We start from the raw sequence: 18,129 nt of genomic DNA, 5'->3' as shown, positions 1-18,129 counted from the left end.
CTTTGCACTAACAGTACTTGTGGGCTCCGTAGCCTGTCGTTCTTTGGGAACTGCCCATCACGAGCGTGTTAAGGTAGATGAAACTGCCGTGGTCAGTAGCTGTAAGAGAACAGTGGCTTGGGCCCCGTGGAAGCGTGTTTCTCACGCGTGGACGAGCCCAGGGCAAGGACTGGTGTCCGCCATCCCCGAGGCTGGCCATTTCCGTGCAGCCAGTGCAGGGAGTGAGCTCAGAGAGCAGACTGGCCCGGGAGTGGCTCACATCCCACGGTCACAGCGAGAAGGCTGGGGGCACGCCCAGAAGGGGGAAACCAGGTTTGGGTGCAGAGCTCTTCATCACCACTACACGTCTGTTACCTACACGCAAAAACTGAGTTGTTTAGGAGACACAGACCACTGCGAGGAAGTGTGCTGACATGGTCCGTTCACGGCAGAATTGTTTTGTCCTCTCCCCACTTCGGAACAGGCGAGAAGCTGGTGCCGGGTGCCAGAGAGGTGCTCACAGAGATATTTAAGAGCTGTGCCCATTCCGAGCAGATGCTGAGCCTGACGCCAGCGAAGCCCATCAAAGTGTCGGACATTTATCTCAGCAAAGAGCAGATCAACTCCCAAACACCAGGCAACCTCCTCCACCTCTTCTTCACCAACGTCCGGCCTCCCAAAAAGGTGCTGGAGGACCAGCTCACCCAGGTACCCCCCCCCCCGCCCATCCCTGCTTGCCGCGCTGCTGCTGGGCCTCGGGGGCACCTTCGGGCGATCCTGAGGAGCCCTCTTTGCCCCCGGGAACCCGCAGATCCTGAGGAAGTACGGAGTGCCGAAACCCAAGTTCGACAAGAGCAAGTACAGCAAAGGCGGGAAGGAGCAGCACCCCGTGAAGGTGGTGAGCACCAAACGGCCCATCACCAAGCCGCCCGCCAAGGACAAGGCCGTGCTCAACAGCGTCAGGTGCGCCTCCGGGGAGCTCGGCGCATGGGGCGGGCGGGGCACCCGGGCCGCCGCCTCCACGGCTTCCTGTGAGGCTCTCCGCATATCTGGGAGCAGACCCCTTGGCTCTGCTTTGCAGCTCCGTCGTGTGGGTCCCCAGCTTTGTGCACTGAAAGAGCGTTTTCGTATCCACAAGTGAAGTCAAGTCAGGACCGCACAGGCAGACAAAAGCAGACCAGTCTGAAGTCATTACCATCCAGAATGTACAGAACTGTTCCCCCAAAATTCTTCTTTTAACCACACAAATAATGCATAGCTATTATAGAAAAACTACAAAATGCGTATTGAAAAAAATGCATTTTTTCCCACACACCGCTTACAACAGTTAAGTGCGTAACCTTCCGTGGAGGCGCATGTATTATGTTCTTACGTTTTACGTGGCTAAGGGGCGCCTGTGTGGCCGAGGTGGTGACGCATCCGACTCCTGGTTTCAGCTCGGGTCATGATCTCAGGGTCGTGCCATCAAGCCCCAAGTCGGGCTCCACACCAGGTGTGCAGCCTGCTTGAGATTCTCTCTCTCCCTCTCCCCGCCCCCACGCTCCCCCCTCTTGCTCACTCTCAAAAAAATAACTGTGAAATGGCTGAAATAGTACAGAAATCAAGAGTATATGCAGCAAAAAGCCGTTCCTCTTCCCTTCCTCCTCAAGCCTCCCTGCCCTCGCTAGCCTTCCAGAACTAGAGACACAGCATGAGTGGGGGCAAGGGGCAGAAGGGGAACGACAAGCAGACTCCCTGCTGAGCAGGGAGCCAGAGGCAGGTCTCGAACCCAGGACTCCAAGACCATGACCCACGCTGTAGTCACATGCTGGACCAGCTGAGCCACCCAGGCGACCTCTCTCTCTCTTTTAATAGCTCTGTAATATTTCATGTGTGGATATGCATGCATATTTAATAGAATTTTCTATAGACTTAGGCAAATGACTCAAGAACCCAAAATTGGAAATTTGGTAGAAAAGTATTACCTGGCAGGAGTCTCTAGAGGAATTGTTTGAGGGATCAGAAAGATGTCAGACATAAACCTGCATCTGGGTGCTTCTGTATCTCTGTAGTGCAGTAGAGTTTTCTGTGATGGAAATCTGAGCGGTTTCCCTGTCTGACTGCTGAATGTAGTTGCCACTAGCCACATTTTTGAAACATGGCCAGTGCGGTCAAGGAACTGAATTTGCTATTTTATTTTAATTTAAACATATAGCTACAATCTGACTAGTGGCTGGTTCTTAGTGCAGCTCTGAAGAATATAGAAGAGATGAAAAGCATCTCTTTAAGGTCTTTTGCAGTTAAAGCATCAGTTTGTCCTCCTGATATGCTCAGTGAACTTGGTGAGGACAGAGCTTGGTGGTGACCTTGCACCCAGCCCTGTGGGAGCCGGTGGCCATGGTTGGGGGGAGTCTGGCCTACCACACATGTGAGGCTCTGTGCATCGGCTGTCAGGATATGGTATGAACGCAGGTGTTCTGACTGCAGTGCTCTGGTCTACAGCAGGACTGCCTTAAGTGAGAAAAAGCCAACTGTGAAGCCTAAGTCCCCAGAAAAGAGCAAGCCAGATGAGAAGGACCCGGAGAAGTCACCCACCAAAAAACAAGAAGGTGAACGAGCAGCTTGGGCCTGAGACTGGTGGGCCCCCAGGACCAGCCTCCAGGCTTTTGCCTGACTGACTGGGCTGCCTTGGGGTTAGACGGGGCCTCGATGCCGTCTTTGAGCATGAATTTATGGAGGTCAGACTAGCAGTTCCCAAAATACCACGCACCCAAAGTGAAGAGTAGAAAGTAAAGATCTGGACATCTGCTTAGAAATTCGCTTCTAGAAGGCACTTACCTGGGCCTTGGAACTTGAGCCTCATAAAGGCCCAAGCAGAGCTGGAGAAGTCAGGCTGTGGCTCGCTGACCCCGGGAAGTCAGGGGCTATGCTGGGTCTTGGGCAGTGGGTGGAGGCGGCCATGACAGACCTTGGAGGGGTGGGATGCGGGATACGGGTCTATTGGGCCGTGCCAGAAACGCCACCAGAGCATGGCGCGAGGCACTTTACAAACTCCTAAGTCTCTCAATCCTTCTCCCTCAGTCCCTGAGGAGAAGTATCTCACCTTGGAAGGATTTCACAAGTTCGTTATTGACCGAGCCAAGCAAGACATCCGTAGTGTCTGGAGGGCGATTTTATCCTGTGGTTATGACCTTCACTTTGAGAGGTAAGAAGTTGTCTCTCAGTCCAGTTGACACCTTGTGTAAAAATTGTTGTTGGCCACCAGAGGCGTCCCCTCCAGCATCCTTTCTGGGAGCCATTCTGCCTGCTGTTCTGACGCCTCCTGAGCTGTGGCTTCTCGTGATTCTCCAAATGGTTTCAGAACGCATTTGGAAACCACTTCTGTTCTAAACAACAGATTCATCTTCTGATGGTTCTGGAGGTCAAGGTGTCAGCAGGGTTGGCTTCTCCTGAGGCCTGTCATTGGCCTGCAGATGGTCACATCCCTGCTGCCACCTCGCTTCCGAGGGGGACACCAGTCTGCTGGTCTGGGCCTGGCTCTGAGGACCTCCTTTAACTCAGTTACCTCTTCAAAGGCCTCGTCTCCTAACACATTCACACGTTGGGATTTAGGGCTTCAACGTAGGAACGGGGGTGGGGGGGGGGGGGGGGCGCACGTCAGTCCCTAATAGGGTCGATTTCTTATTCCAAAGACTCTTTGTTCCTCAGAGTCCCACTTTGTCTCCATGTCCCCGTCGCCCGCTCTCCCTCTCTTCCAGGGAGGAGCTCGCCAGGTCCCCGGGGCCAAACAAGAATAGGTTTCCCCTTTCTAGCTGTAAGGTGGTCCCAGGCCAGCCCAGTGCTTACGTCCCAGTGCTGAAACGGCCCTGCCCTCCCGCCGGCGCTCACCCCGGGCGCGGGGCGGACCTGCAGCCGGAGCACGCGGTCTTCACACCCGCGCTCGCGTTCAGAGGTGCTTTGCCGCTGGGCGCCGTCATTTCGTACCTCACGGAAGGCTCAGAGTCCATTGCAGACCAGTTTTCTGATTTATTTTACAAGCCAGTAAGCGATGACTTTGGGGGTTTGGGACTAGAAAGGGCATTCGAAGTGAGAAGGTCTCAGGCTGGCCTGCGAACGACTTCCCCGGTGACGCGTTTGTTACGGCTCGAGGGCTCGCTCCCGGGCGCCGCGGCCTTGCCGGCCCTGCTGCCTCCTTCCCACACCTGGCCTGAGGGCAGCCAGTGGCACCTGCTGCTCTTTGCCAGCCCGGAGGGGGCTGTGAGGGGACCCCTTCTGGAGGCTGCTGCCTCTCCGCCCTCCTCCCGTGCGATGCACGCCGCCTGGGCTGAGAGGCTCGGCCCCTGGCCCCAGATGGGCCCTCCTGGCAGGGGGCACCCTGTGTGGCATGTGGCCCAGGGAGGTGCCGAGGGCCCGGGAGCCAGAGGCGCCCATCCACCGGCACCCTGCCCGCCTCTCTGGGGCCCACGACTTCCTGGGATCGGAAAGGCCGCGCGCACTCCCCGCACACCCCGAGCCTCGTGTGCAGGCTCGGAGGAGCTCTCCCGTGGTCCTGTGCCGAGGGCCGTCCCGTCGGAAATCCCAGGCAGCGCGTCTCCCGACATTTTCAGGGGGTGGGTTTTTTCCATACTTAGAAGTGGGTGCACACAAGACATCTGCTTTTTTTTTTTTTTTTCCTGTTTCCCCATCCCCCCCGGGTCAGCATAGCAGGTGGTGTGGGAGCGGGAGTGCCGCCCTCCTGGCCCCCTGTGTGCGTGCCCTGCCTACCAGCCGAGGGGCCCAGCTTCGCTGAGGTGGGCAGGAGCTCCTCACTGCCTTGGCCGCGGGCCTTGCAGGCGCCCTCAGCTGGCTGGGGGTGGCGGGGGGCGCGGACTGCTGCTAGCTGCCTTTGCACGTGAGGAACCTGGGCCTCACGAAGCAGCCGTCTTGGTGGCCCAGGTCACCGGGTGGCCTAGATTTCAGCCCAGGGACCCCAGAGCCCCGTTCTTAGCCCCTGCCCTTGGCCCAGGCGCAGGAGGGAGGCCCGCAGGGGTGCGTGTGGCCCGGGGTCCGGGACGGTGGCACTGTCCCGGCCTGCGGGCTGTGTGCTCCCTCCTCCAGGGGCGCCTCCCCTCGCACGGAGACGCCAGCGGTGAGGCGAGGCTCTGTGCCAGTGGTCCTCTGGGAGCGGGGACGTGGCCCCCGGCCCACCTTCCCTTCTCGCCCGGCCCCAGGTGTGCCTGCATCGACGTCCGACACGCGCACAAGGCCTCTAGGAAGTGGACCCTGGAGATGGACGTGGCGCTGGTGCAGTACATCAACCGGCTGTGCCGTCACCTGGCCATCACGCCCGCGCGGCTCCACCCCCACGAGGTGTACCTGGACCCTGCAGATGCCGCAGACCCCAGAGTGGCTTGTCTCTTGAGTATGTAGGCTCTGGCGGAATTGCCATGGGGGACCAGCCCCTGCGCTGCCTGGGGGCATCCCCAACAATAGCACCAGGGATTTGGAGGAACTAGGCGGGTTCCTTGCAGCCATCTAACAAGTCCCTCGGATCACCTGCTGTGAGCCATGGGGGCAGAGGAGAGGGAGAGACGGAAGCTGTGACTGAAGCTGCATTAGATGCCCGGCGGGTGTCGGGAGGGAGCGGGGATCAGCTCTCTGTCATCCTTCATCCCGAGAGAGCAGCGTCTTTATGAAAAGCTAGGAAGGTGCCTGCACACATAGGTGCACGCGCAAGAACAGACGTTCTCCGTAAATCCGTCCCTGGGAAGTCACCCTTGTCACAGCATGCTGGCACCTGACCCCTGGGCTTGTTTTCTGTGCCTGTGCGCGCGGTACCACAGGCGGCTTGGGAGTCTGCCCGCCCTTGCTCGGCCGTGTGTCCTGGGCCTTTGCTCTTTGTTCTTCCGGATACTTTGAAGGTAAACCTGGGCCAGAAGTGGTCCTGCTGTCCATCTCTGACCGCTGGAGACAGATGTGAGCACCAGGGAGACAGTGTGCCAGTGTCTGTGTCCTGTTCTTGACTTCTGATGTGACTTTGGGGGAAACTGATGAAAGGTACACAGGACTGTGTACTATTTTTGCAGCTTCCTAGAAGTCTGTTTCAAATTTGAAATTAAAAATAGCATCAATCACAGCCCTGGCATGGCCCTGAAGATAGGCCGAGGAGGCCCTGGGATTCCCTAAGAGCCAGGGCCTCCCCACTGCTTCTGCTTGGCCTGGGCTCAGGCAGACCAGGGGCCACTCACGCACTGCGTCTGTGGGTCCCGGGAATAAAATCTCCCGTGGGGTCCTCCCAGTCCCCCTGAAATGCCCTGGCCCCGGTGCTGCGGCGGCCCCCCCCCCCCCCACACCCCAGGGACAGGGACCACCTGAGTCTGTTCGCAGCCCAGGATCCTGGGCCTGACCGCCCTCATCCCTGCAGACGTGCCCATCGAGAGCCTGCGCCTGCGCTTCGCTCTGCTGCAGTCCCTGAACACCACGCTGGAGACCTTCTTCCTGCCTCTGGTGGAGCTGCGCCCGACGCCCATGTACGCGCACAGCATCGCCGCGCTGCTGAAGGAGGCCAAAGGTCAGCGCCTGCGCCCCCCCCCCCCCCCCCCCGCCCACGTCGCCCGCCGGACAGTCCGGGAGGCGCAGCCCGGGTCCGCAGGAACAGCACTTCCAGCCGAGAGCAGTTACTTCAGTTACACCCTGAAAAATTAAATTTTCTTGAGTTTTCCGGGGGCTCCTGGCTGGCTCAGTCAGAAGAGCGTGTGACTCTTGATCTCGGGGTCATGAGTTTGAGCCCCACATTGGATTCCATTATTTAAAAACAAAACAAAACAAAATAGAAGGCTCTGATTCACTGTCTGTCCCCTATGTTCCAGAGATGATCATTAACTGCTGAGTACCTGTCCTTCCAGACTTTTCTGTTCACATACAAATAGACACACGTGTTTGTTGGTTTTGTTTTTTTGTTTTATTTAAAAACAGGTATCCTAGCGTATGTTCTGTTCCCCACCTTCACCTTGTGGGTTTTTACTTGTTGCCATTTCAGAAAATGCTACAGCAAACCTCCTCATACTTCATGTTTTTCTGCCAGGGAGGTATTTCCTGGGCATGACAGAGGCCGGGGTTCATATATTACCACTGGGCCAGATACTAACAAATTACACACACACACACACACACACACACACACACACACACACCCAGAAAGTCAGGGTTGTGGCGCGTGAGTGCCCCATTCGGGGGCCTGGAGGGCGTCCCAGGAGAGACTGGCCCAATGCGGGGGAGGGGGCGCAGCGTGTCCTCTGCCAGGCCTCAGAGAAGACAGGGAAGGAAAGCAGCCCCGTCTGAGCCTCTCTCCCACATTCTCCCTTTCAGGGCTGATCTTTTATGACACGAAGGTGACTGTCATGAATCGGGTGCTGAATGCCACCGTGCAGAGGACCGCTGACCACGCAGCCCCCGAGATCACTTTGGACCCACTGGAAATCGTGGGAGGTAAGACAAGCTACGCAGAGCAGAAAATGCAAGAAGGTCGCGACTGAACAAACGATGCAGTTGATCTCTTGCACGTGATAGAAGCCTCTAGACGAAGGGAGTGCACACATTCATCCGGCTGCTTCTGTCCTCCTCCCAAGTGTCCCAGCGGGTGGCTTCCACCTTCAGGGTCCCCTTTGGAGCCTGCGTGCTGGGCAGCAAGAGGAAGGGGAGAGGCGGAAGGAGCTCTCCGCTTCCCGGAGCCTCGCCTCCCCTTCCCTGGCGAACTGTCTGGGTGCTACACCTAACTGCGGGGCCAGGTGGGAGTGGAAACATCCTGACCGACCATGGACTTGCTAGAGTTGGGGTCCCGCATTGAATAAGCGGGGGGCACGGCTCCTGGGGCGGTAGCCACGGCGGATAAACACACACACAGCGTAGAGGAGATGAGACGAGTATGGACCGGGGATCCCTCCCCTGGAGACGGAGGGGAGGCTGGGAGCCGTGTGCCTGTGGCAGGGAAGAGCTCCCGAGAGCAGAGAGAAGGCAGGGTGGCTGAGCCGGCGGCGGGGGGCGGGCTGAGAAGCTGGCAGAGGCCTGGCAAGCCATCTGTCCCGGGGAGGGAGAGCAGAAGCTGGCGTCGGGAGGCTTTTACCGCTTTCTGTCTCTTCCCAGGGGAGATCAGAGCCTCCGAAAACTCCTACTTCTGCCAGGCTGCCCGGCAGCTGGCCTCTGTGTCGTCCTCGCAGCTGTGCGTCAAGCTGGCCAGCGGCGGCGACCCCACCTATGCCTTCAACATCCGCTTCACCGGGGAGGAGGTCCACGGCACCAGTGAGTGCAGCCGCCGGGCTCTGGGCCGCCGGTGCGGGTGGAGGCCATGTGGGGGCTGTGAACGTTTCTAGGGTCACCTGTAGCCTCTTCTGCCCCAGATGCCCCCCCCCCCCCCTTAGCAAGACTGAAAAAGCCAGGTCGTCGGTAGCTGCTGTGCAGAAGCCAGGACTGCCCCCGGCCTGGGCGGGAGCCGGCGCTTGTCAGGGAATTCAGCCCCGCGGCCCCGGTCATCGCCGAGGGGACGCCGTGGAGACACCATCCGTGCCGATGGGCTTCGTGCCCTGGGAAGCGCCCCCGGCGGAGGGGTGGGCTGGGTCAGAGCTTGTGTGCGTCCCATGAGAGACCCGTGCGAGGGACAGCGAGGAGGCCCAGCAACTCAGAAAATGCTCCCTCGTGCCGCTTTCAGCCATCCTAAGTGCGCCCCAGACATTCAGGAAGGGTTTCCCACTCGGGGTGAGAGGAGAGACCGGGGGCCTCAGCCAGACGCAGCGGGAGGGCCGGGCCGCTGGGGCAGCTGCATCTCCCACTGCCACTCGCATCCCGGGACCCCGCTCCGGCCGAGCCTCGGGTCAGGTCCTCTCAGAAAGCCCCTACCCGCCGAGCACACCGAGGGGGCCGGGCCCCCCTCCACAGCTGACCCTCCGCCTGGCAGCAGAAGCTCTCCACAGACCGGCCTTGTCCCGCAGGACTGACAGCCGCCTCCCCGGGCCAGACAGCCGGCTGCGGCTCAACCCAGCTCTCTCTGGCTCCTCGGCCCAGCCCTTGGTGGTTTCCGCAGGCAGAAATCTCCTGCTTCCCCGTGGAAGCTGAGCGGGGACATCTGTCCCCAAGCAGGTCCTCTGAACGACTCCAACCAAGTAGTGTGTATGCACAGCTGTTCCAGAGCTTCTGACCTTAGGGCCCTGATGGGGAATGCGCAGGGGAGAGGAGACAGCCACAGGGAGACGTTAGCCAGAAAGCCGAAGGCACGTTGGAATGACAGCAGCAGGGGACAGTTAGTGGCCCTTTGCCCTCTCTAAGTGCTCATGTCATCGGTCTGTGCAGTTAGACACTCACTGGCCTGGGCAGGGGTCAGTGCTGAGTAGGACAGGCGGCCCGGCTTTCGGTACGACCTAGAGTGACAGGTCTTGCAGATGAGTGGGACCTTGCAGCCGCGGGAGGGGGCAGCCCCCATGGGACTCTGCATCGGGGCTCGCGGAAGCCTCAAAGCCAGCCCCCCCCATTGGTTCGATTGTTGTCCCCATTTGGTGGGTTGGGTCACCCAGCTAGTAAGTGGCCCAGTGGGACTTGACCCCCCGTCTCCCCGCCCTCGGACGAGTCTTCTGTCCCCTCCACCGTAGCTGCATTCCGGGTGGTGGACGAGCTGAGGTCCAGGTGGGCCCAGGGGCCGCGGGCAGGTGGGCTGCCGGGGTCCCGGTGCTGATGGGTCTCCGTGTGTCCCGCAGGCGGCTCTTTCCGGCACTTCCTGTGGCAGGTGTGCAAAGAGCTGCAGAGCTCCTCACTGTCCCTCCTGCTGTTGTGCCCCAGCTCCGCTGTCAACAAGAACAAGGTAGGATGCCCGAGGCGTGGGCAGCGGCGGGGCGCCGGCTCGGGGCCCTGGCGGCGTGTCCTCTCCCACCCCTTCCCGGTCGGCCGTCCTGACCCTGCGGGGGCTCCCTGCTGCCGGCCGTGGGCGCCCGCTCCAGGGAGGGGTAAAGGCACCGTCCGTCCCTTCATCTGCGCCTCCTCCGTCTCCAGGGCAAGTACATCCTGACCCCCAGCCCCATCACCTACGGGGAGGAGCAGCTGCTGCACTTCCTGGGCCAGTTGCTGGGAATTGCAATTCGGGCAGATGTCCCTCTCCCCCTGGACCTCCTGCCTTCCTTCTGGAAGACCCTGGTGGGTGAGCCCCTGGACCCTGACCAAGACCTACAGGAAGCAGACATACTCACCTACAATTATGTCAAGAAATTCGAGAGTGTAAGTGAATAGTCCGTGCTGGGGACAGCAGAGCTCGGGGGCAGTGTCCCCGCGGCTCCTTGCTGCCTCCACGGCCGCCCCCGGTCCTCCCCGCCCACGCGCCCACCTGAGGAGCGGCTAGGCTCTCCCAAAGAGCAGGAGGGAAGGCGAGCCGCGTCTGGCAGGCTTACTTCATGGCAGAAGCCCCTCTGGCTTCTCTTCCTATTTGATAGCAGCAGCGTAGGGGTGACCGATGTGCCCTGACGGCCTCCCAGAGACACAGCGTTGAAGGGTTCCCGGCCGCTGATGGAGCAGAGGTGCCGGGGGCGGGGGTCTCCGACAAGCAGACCCACTTTCACTTTTAAGAGCTTGGTTTTGGGGCCTCAGAGCTCAGGAGATTGGCTCTTGGGGATCACCGGAGATCAAGCAGGGAAGGGGAAGGGCTTGGGACCGGAGCTCTCCTCCTTGTGCCTGGAGACACAGCTAGTGCGAGCACAGCACTGAGCGCCCCTCGGCCCGCACAGCCCAGCACCCTGGAGGCGGCGTGCTCAGTGCTCGGCTGTGGCTGGGCCCCCGGGGGGCTGTTCACATCTGGCCACTGGTTCGCAGTCTCCGAGGCTGGCCGGGAGCCAGGCTCTGGGCTCTCGCCCCAGCCACGGGAGCGACCGCGTTACTCTCCCGGCATGAGGCCCTGTTCCGGAGGGCTGTGTGCACACGTCCTCGAGACGAGGCCAGGAGAGAGGGAGGCTCAGAGAGGAGAGTTGGTGGGGAGCAGAGCCGCCAGGGGACCTCCATGTCCAGCTGCAACACCTCCTCAAGGTAGAGACCAAGTGTGGAGGTGCCTCTGCCCCAGCCCTCCGCCTTGAGGCCAACTGCCTGTTTCTCAGGGGAGCAGCAGAGGCCTGGCTGCGGCCACTTGAGTGGGAGCCTCAACTGACGGAGGCTCAGAACTTGGGCCCTCTGAGGGGCTTCGGTGCCAGGCTCTCCACTGTCCTCCCCTTGGCCACCACTTGAGGGCAGCAGTACAAGGGAGCACCAAAGCCGGGATCCTGGATTCGTGCTTGGTTTCCGTGCCAAAATGGAGAGGACAGGGAATTGTCTAAAGGGTCAAAGCAGGGCGGCCCCCACAGGCTGGGGATTTAGGAGTCCCTGCCAGGCACTGCTTTGAGAAGTTCTCCCAGGGCTGTGCGTAGCAGCAAGGGCCTGAGGCAGGCAGACGGTATAAGACAGCGTCCAGAAGGTCAGTCCAGGCAAGGCTTCTTTCTGAAGGGGTTGGGCAAAGCCTCAGAGGGTGCCGGGATATGGCTATGCCAGGGTTGGGGCACACGAACCAGGAAGAAATATTCTGAACTTCTGGTGCTTGTACCTGTAGCCTTTACCAACCCAGACTTAGGGGTTTATTCTCTCTGGGGCAGATCCTGTCATCTCCTTGGTAGCCCGGCATGCACAGCAGTGTCTTTTGGACCCTAATTTTTTTCTTTTTTAATCATCTGCTTTTGAAACTAAATATAGATATAGATTTGGCTTCAGGCAAGGCTGAATCCAGGTGTTCAGATGATCTCTTCGATAACTGGTTTCAAGATGGTCCCCATTAGTATGAGATGTACCATCTTACAGTTGTGTCCACACCAGGGAAAGGGCTGCCACTTCCAAACGGTAACAGAAAAAGCCCTGCAGTTGGGGTCTCACCAGCCAGGCTTCTGCCACATGCCCAGCTCTGAACTCACAGCAACTCTGGGCAGGCCTGTGCTGTGTGTGCCTTCATAATGGTCAAGGGCAGCCCCCATCCAAACGGTGCCTGCTGCTTGCCCAACTGGAGATTGGGGTTCCATCTTCCAGGGGACCTTGGGAGCGGGTCAGGCAGTTAGCCCCGGTCTGCCTCTGCCCTCCAGATCAACGATGAGACCGAGCTCGAGGCCCTGTGCGCCGAGATCGCCTCCCAGCACCTGGCCACCGAGAGCCCTGAGGGTCCCAACAAGCCGTGCTGCAGGTTCACCTACCTGACCATGACGGGCGAGGAGGTGGAGCTGTGCAGCCGCGGCCGGCACATCCCTGTGGCGTGAGTGTTGTGCCTACACAGGGGACCGGCCAGTTGGGCTGATAGGGTGTCGCGGCGATGTCTGGACTTGGATGGCCTGGGCTGGGCTGGGGACAGACGGATCTCGCCCGTGGGAGGAGTGTGAGGCGGGACGTCGGGCGTCAGCAAGGATACAGTGTGTTCAGCAGAAGGACTCTGTTAACAAAACCCCAGCTGCGAGGTGGGGGACACGCAGAGGCAGGAGAGGAATTCGTGGGGCTGCCAGGACGGGGACATCTCGGTAACGGGGCCTGAGGCCCCTCCTGCTGGGACCTTGACTGGGGCCGTGTGGCCGCGTGGCCGCAAGCCTAGGAGCAGCCCCACGGGCCGCCTCGGCGTTCTCCGTCACCTGGGTCCCCGTCGCACCCGCAGGTGGGAGAACAAGGACATCTACGCGGCGGCCATCCGGAGCCTGCGGCTGCGGGAGCTGCAGAACGCCGAGTGCGTGACGGCCGTGCGGGCGGGCCTGGGCGCCATCATCCCGCTGCAGCTGCTCACCACGCTCAGCCCGCTGGAGATGGAGCTGCGCACCTGCGGCCTCCCGTACATCAACCTCGAGTTCCTCAAGGTCGGTGGCCTGGGGCCGGGCTACGCGGGCAGGCGGTGTCAGCGGGGGCTGTCCTGGTACTTGTGGGCCAGCACTCCGGCCCCAGGCCACGCGCACCACCCCACAGCCGAGTGAGCCGGAGCTGGCTTGTGGCCGCACGTGGCAGGGTCCGCTTCGTACCCAGATCGCTGTCGGGGCCCCCCCCCACCCCCCGTCTGGGGCCACATCCCGAGCGAAGACCGTTCTGCTGAGCCCCCTCCCCTCGCCAGCCTGGCCTGCTCTCGCCCCAGCCAGCTTCCCTCAGGCTGGACCCCGGCATCCCAGGGTTGCGTCTTGCCAGCTGGGACACCTTGCCCGAGTGACTTCACGTCCGCTGGGAACGGTGACGGGCCCCGCCCCGCGTGGCCGTGGGGTAACCCAGGTCAAGCCTCTGCTGCTAGGCGTGAGGTGCAGGCTGCAGTCCCCCACACAGGCACTGGGACGGCACCTTCCAAGTCTCTGTCATCGTCACGATCCCCACGGCCGGCGGCCATGGTGTCCCTGCCGCACCCGTCTGGTCTAGGGAGGTCCTGGGCTTGCAGAGGCCTGGCTCGGCTCACGTCTTGGGGGGCCTTTCCTCCCCAGGCCCACACCATGTACCAGGTGGGGCTGATGGAGACGGACCAGCACATCGAGTTCTTCTGGGGGGCCCTAGAGATGTTCGCCCAGGAGGAGCTGTGCAAGTTCATCAAGTTCGCCTGCAACCAGGAGCGCATCCCGTTCACCTGCCCCTGCAAAGATGGGGGCCCTGACACGGCCCATGTGCCCCCGTACCCCATGAAGATCGCCCCCCCAGATGGCACAGCAGGTACCACCCGCCCCTCATCGTGTTCCAAGTCGGGTCGCACAGGCCCGTCCCTCAGCTGGGAGGGAGAGCCACGGACGGTTAAACCCAGTTGTAAACGAGGGAGGGGGGCGGGGTCATGTGCCTCCCAAACTTTGCCTCAGCCAAGAGTCCATAGACGCCCAAGGTTGATGTATTTTCTGATATTTTAAAAAGTTAAAAATCCAGAAATGTTTTAACTTTCCAAATTTTAAATGTAGAAAAATAAAACCCTCTGCTGGGCAAGCGAACAGCTCTTACCAGATTCCCTCACAGGTCAGCACTTTGGTGCCTGTGCTATACACAAGTTCTGTCTGCTGTTTTCTCCTCCAGAATCTTCTTTTGCCCCACCCCTACCCCCTCCTCCTGATGGGCCTTGAGGCTGGCTTAGAGCTGCCCAAAGAAGCAAACCTGGAAGCAGAGAGGCCGATGGGGCTCGCTGGAACCGCAGCGCAGCCTCCTAACGCTGGCCTGGTGGGGTTTCTTTTGCAGGTTCCCCAGACTCTCGCTATATCCGAGTGGAGACCTGCATGTTCATGATCAAACTTCCCCAGTACTCCTCTCTGGAAATCATGCTGGAGAAACTTCGTTGTGCCATTCACTACCGTGAAGACCCCCTCAGTGGCTGAGGGGAGGGAGCCCCCGAGTGAGTCCGTCACCGAGGCACCGCTCCGCCGGCTTGGGAAGCCCGCCACTGAGGAGGGCACGTCCCTCCAGGTCCTGCGTGAGGAGTTGGCGACATTTTGCTTTTCTGAACTTTTGTCCACATTCCAGGGCTTCCTGGAAGACTTAACCTTTTGTATTTGTAGGTTTCGTGATGGGTTGGTTCTTTTACTACCTGTTTGTGGTATGTTTGTAGGATAGTTTAGTTCACGGGCAGCCCGTGTCTCATTTGATCTTCTTGGACATTGTCTTTCATGGCCACCGGATTCTGATGCCATAAGGCCCCAGCTAGGTCCGCATCATGGAACCACCCAGCAGGAAGCTGGTGGTGAGATCCCAAGGCCACACAGAGCATCCCGTACTCTCCGCCGAGCATCTTCACAAACAGGTCTGTGGCCTTGCCCCTCCTGCCTTGAGCCGGAGTTGACCTGGACGCAGCTCCCACAGGCCTCCCTCCATCTTGAAATGGCTGGGCCAGTTACCCAAACGTGGGAGACACACAGGGAGCGTTCTGTGTTAATCTTCCGGCTTTGGAACCTTGTTCATGGTCTGGGTTTTTCTGAGGAAAAGCCCCCTCCTGGTTCCTCCATCGCTTCCCACCCAGACGAGCCTCCGCGCTCTCTCCTCTGGGCCCTTAGTCTGACAGTTTTCCACGGAGTGTTCTCCGAAGACCAAAGGGTTCATCCCTGACCTTAGTTCACAGCCAGGGGTGTCGCAGCTCCAGGAGTTGAGGACACCCAGAGGAGGAGGAACAGTGCTCGAGTGGGGGCCTTTTTCTGAGATTGAACAGGAAAGCACATGACTCAAGCCTCACCCCCTTTTGTACTCAGAAACAGCCCTTCCTCACCGCAGTGCTGGACTGGGCCACACACCCGTTTTGAAAAGAGCTGACTGACTGAGGTGCTCTGCTCCATTCAGGGTCTACTTCAGTGACTAAGACCTTCCAAGGACCGCTGTGGGGTCCTCCTGCCCCCCTCCCTTGCCACCCCATGTGAGTGTGTGTGCCTGGGCTGAGCCGCTCCAGGCTCACCCACTGCCCCAGTGCATTTGTGCCCCACGCAGGTCTTTGGCCGATGGTACTTTGTTCAAGAGCAGCACATGCCATCTCGTTGGACACTGTCATTTTGGGCCTGGCCAGTTCTCATGGAATTGCATCACTGTATTTATTGTATAATATTGTGAATACTGAAAGTTCTGAGTGCGTGCGGACTAGAAGGCTTTGGAGTGTGAGTGCTGGGGAGAGAGAGCTGCGTTTTTCCTTTCTCTGCTGTGGCCCTGGTCTGTCGGAAGGATGTATGGATTTTAGAGTTAGAGCCATTAGCATCCATCCCCTCCCTCTTATTCTTAGGAAATGCATTAAGGACCATTAGAGAAATGATTCCCCAACCTAAGGAAAAGCTAAAACCGGATTAATTGTTCCGGCTGCATCGGTTACATTTGATGCAGGAGCAGTCCTGTCTGGAGGGAAGCGTCCGCAAGCAGTTTTCCGTGCTTGAAAGGAAGAGGGTCGGCCGCTGCCTCTCCTGGCCGCCAGAGCCCCGTTGCCTGGGGGGTCACAGCGGGGTGTAGTCCTGACAAGGATCCTCTTACTTCCGCTAACGAAAGAGCCTCTGGCTTATTAGAAGCAGTTCTTGCTCTCTGGATTTTTACATTCTTGGTCCCTTCCAATCCTTCCTATCCCTTGAATGGACTCAGAATTGTCAGCTACCTCCCCAAGGGGGGTTTGGGAAGCTGCTTTTGGCCCATCACTTGATACGATGACAGCTGTGAGTAAGATGTCTGCTGCTAACACGATTGCTTCTCCCAGAGAGCACATTGAGAGGTCCAGACCGAGTCAAACCTTGGCCCTAAAAAAACCGTGTGCTGTAAAGTTACTTGATGTATATTTATTATAATTATTTATGGTTGCATTTAACAAAGTTTTCATTCAATTTGATGCTATTTACACCACTGCTGTGTAAAGGAAGCTCACTACAGGAAAAAAGTCGCACCAATAAATAACCTTCATCTAATTTTGATTTACCTGAAGAGTTGTGTGATCATCTACTCACTGAAAAGATTCAAAGGCTGATAGGCTCAGATGGCTCTGATACCTAAGTGCTGTCCAGTCATTAGGAATCTGGTCTCTGCACTTGACGGGCTTCTTCGTCATGCTTATCAACTACCTTTTCCCATTCAACTCCTTGAGGCTGGTTTTCAGATAGAAAGCATGATAGAAGGAAGGGAAATCCAAGGTCAAAGCTAAACCAACCTGTGCATGTTCTGCCCCTACTCATAGTGGAGCTTGTCTATACTCTCATGCCAGTGTAAGAATTTTCCTCAAGGAGATCATTGCACTGGAAGAGTCTAGACTGCTCTTAGACCACATATCCTCCCCTGGGAGCCAGCAGTGGATTTAGAACTCCTGTACAAAAGGGAAATGCAGAGAAGATAAAGACCTAGTGCTGCTTTCCTAAGATCAATGGTTCTGCCCTCTTCTAGCACAGTTCCCCCTTACTACCCCGCAAGGGAACCCTGTGGTCTGCATTCGGGAGAATCCAGCCAGTCTCCCTGACCTGCTTACCACGTCCTCCTGCTCCATGGGAGTCCTCGCAGACACACTTAATTCTTCTTCTGACCCTATCTTTCTTATCCTTAAGAAATGCTTTTAGTGGAAGTATGCCATCTAGGTCTTCATTACAAGAAGAGCAAAAGTCCTCTTGGTGAGGAACAAGCACCTTTCCTCCTGTCTGTCGCCTCAGGGTGCTAGAAACAGCAAAAGCAACCACTCACGGCGAAGAGAAGACTTCTGTTGGGCGTGAGAAGCTGGGGAGTGAGGTGCCTCAGCTAAACATCCCTCGCTGAGCACAGCAACGATTCTCCTGCTCTCCAGAATGGCTGAGGACATCTTTTTAAAGAGTTGCTTCTTAAAAAAACAAGTGTATTCAAAATTATACTATCCAATAATAGACAACATTCATCCTCATTAGTCATGAGAGATGCATATTAAAATCACGACAATCTATACAGCTACCACCAAACCCCCATGGTTGGGGGAGGATGCGGAACCAACCACACACGGATGTGGGGAACGTTAAGCTACAACTACTTTGGAAAACTCGTACTCTCCACTGCATATCCCCTAAGGCCAGCAATCCCACGCCTCTTGTAAATCCAACAGAATATATACGCCTCACCAAAAGCCATGTGTAAGAATGCTCCCAGCAATGGTAACAGTGCTAGCCGCAGGGCACACAATAGAATGCTCTAGAAGGAGGACAGCAAACTACTGCTACATGCAAGCATGTGGAGGAGCCGAACACCGTGATCAGCAGAAGAAATCAAGCATAAAAAAGTACTTACTGGTATGAGTTCATTTAAATAATACTAAAAATAGTGAAAAATAATTGACCTATCTTAACATAAAATATCAAAATAGTAGTGGTCTTGGGTCCCAGAGCATAGGTAGTACGAGGGGTGTTCTGGGCTCTTGGTAATGTTTTTGGTGTGGGAAGTGGTGACAGATACGTGTTCACAATGGGCTGTACACCACCATGTACTTTTCTGAAGGGATGGTCTCCTGGATGGATAGTTTCTGAAAAATACAAGTACTGAGTCTGGCTGGCTCAGAGTATACAACTCTTGATCTCAGGGTCAAGTTTAAGTCCCATGTTGGGCATGGTGCCTACTTATTAAAAAAATCCCAATGCCTCAGTGCCCCCTTCCAAATACAAGTACACCAAAATGAGGACATGAAGAAATAAAAGCATACATTCCATCTTCATGAAACTTAAATCTATCATTTTAATCCACAATTTCTGAAAGGAC

At 57.7% G+C, this 18,129-nt stretch overlaps 1 protein-coding gene across 8 annotated transcripts in view; it reads left to right on the top strand.

Moving 5' to 3' along the window:
* HECTD4 (HECT domain E3 ubiquitin protein ligase 4) overlaps nucleotides 1-16,350 on the top strand; it is a 182,887-nt gene extending 166,537 nt beyond the window's left edge. For 7 of the 8 annotated variants that reach the window (XM_059408459.1, XM_059408455.1, XM_059408453.1 and 4 more), the window contains 14 exons: nucleotides 464-687; nucleotides 791-942; nucleotides 2,461-2,567; nucleotides 3,040-3,163; nucleotides 5,169-5,359; nucleotides 6,362-6,508; nucleotides 7,306-7,425; nucleotides 8,080-8,235; nucleotides 9,681-9,784; nucleotides 9,973-10,194; nucleotides 12,066-12,232; nucleotides 12,623-12,818; nucleotides 13,422-13,644; nucleotides 14,152-16,350. In XM_059408459.1, coding sequence (XP_059264442.1) covers nucleotides 464-687; nucleotides 791-942; nucleotides 2,461-2,567; nucleotides 3,040-3,163; nucleotides 5,169-5,359; nucleotides 6,362-6,508; nucleotides 7,306-7,425; nucleotides 8,080-8,235; nucleotides 9,681-9,784; nucleotides 9,973-10,194; nucleotides 12,066-12,232; nucleotides 12,623-12,818; nucleotides 13,422-13,644; nucleotides 14,152-14,288 — 2,270 coding nt within the window. In that variant the 3' untranslated portion in view covers nucleotides 14,289-16,350. The remainder of the gene's footprint in view (nucleotides 1-463; nucleotides 688-790; nucleotides 943-2,460; nucleotides 2,568-3,039; nucleotides 3,164-5,168; nucleotides 5,360-6,361; nucleotides 6,509-7,305; nucleotides 7,426-8,079; nucleotides 8,236-9,680; nucleotides 9,785-9,972; nucleotides 10,195-12,065; nucleotides 12,233-12,622; nucleotides 12,819-13,421; nucleotides 13,645-14,151) is intronic. The other variant, XM_059408452.1, reaches the window with a different exon arrangement.
* The last annotated feature ends 1,779 nt before the right edge of the window (nucleotides 16,351-18,129 follow it).

This window comes from Mustela nigripes, chromosome 8 (genome assembly GCF_022355385.1).
Source record: "Mustela nigripes isolate SB6536 chromosome 8, MUSNIG.SB6536, whole genome shotgun sequence".
In the NCBI taxonomy this organism is placed as follows: domain Eukaryota; kingdom Metazoa; phylum Chordata; class Mammalia; order Carnivora; family Mustelidae; genus Mustela; species Mustela nigripes.
Note: the sequence above shows the minus strand (reverse complement) of the source record. Positions and strands in the feature narration are given on the sequence as shown.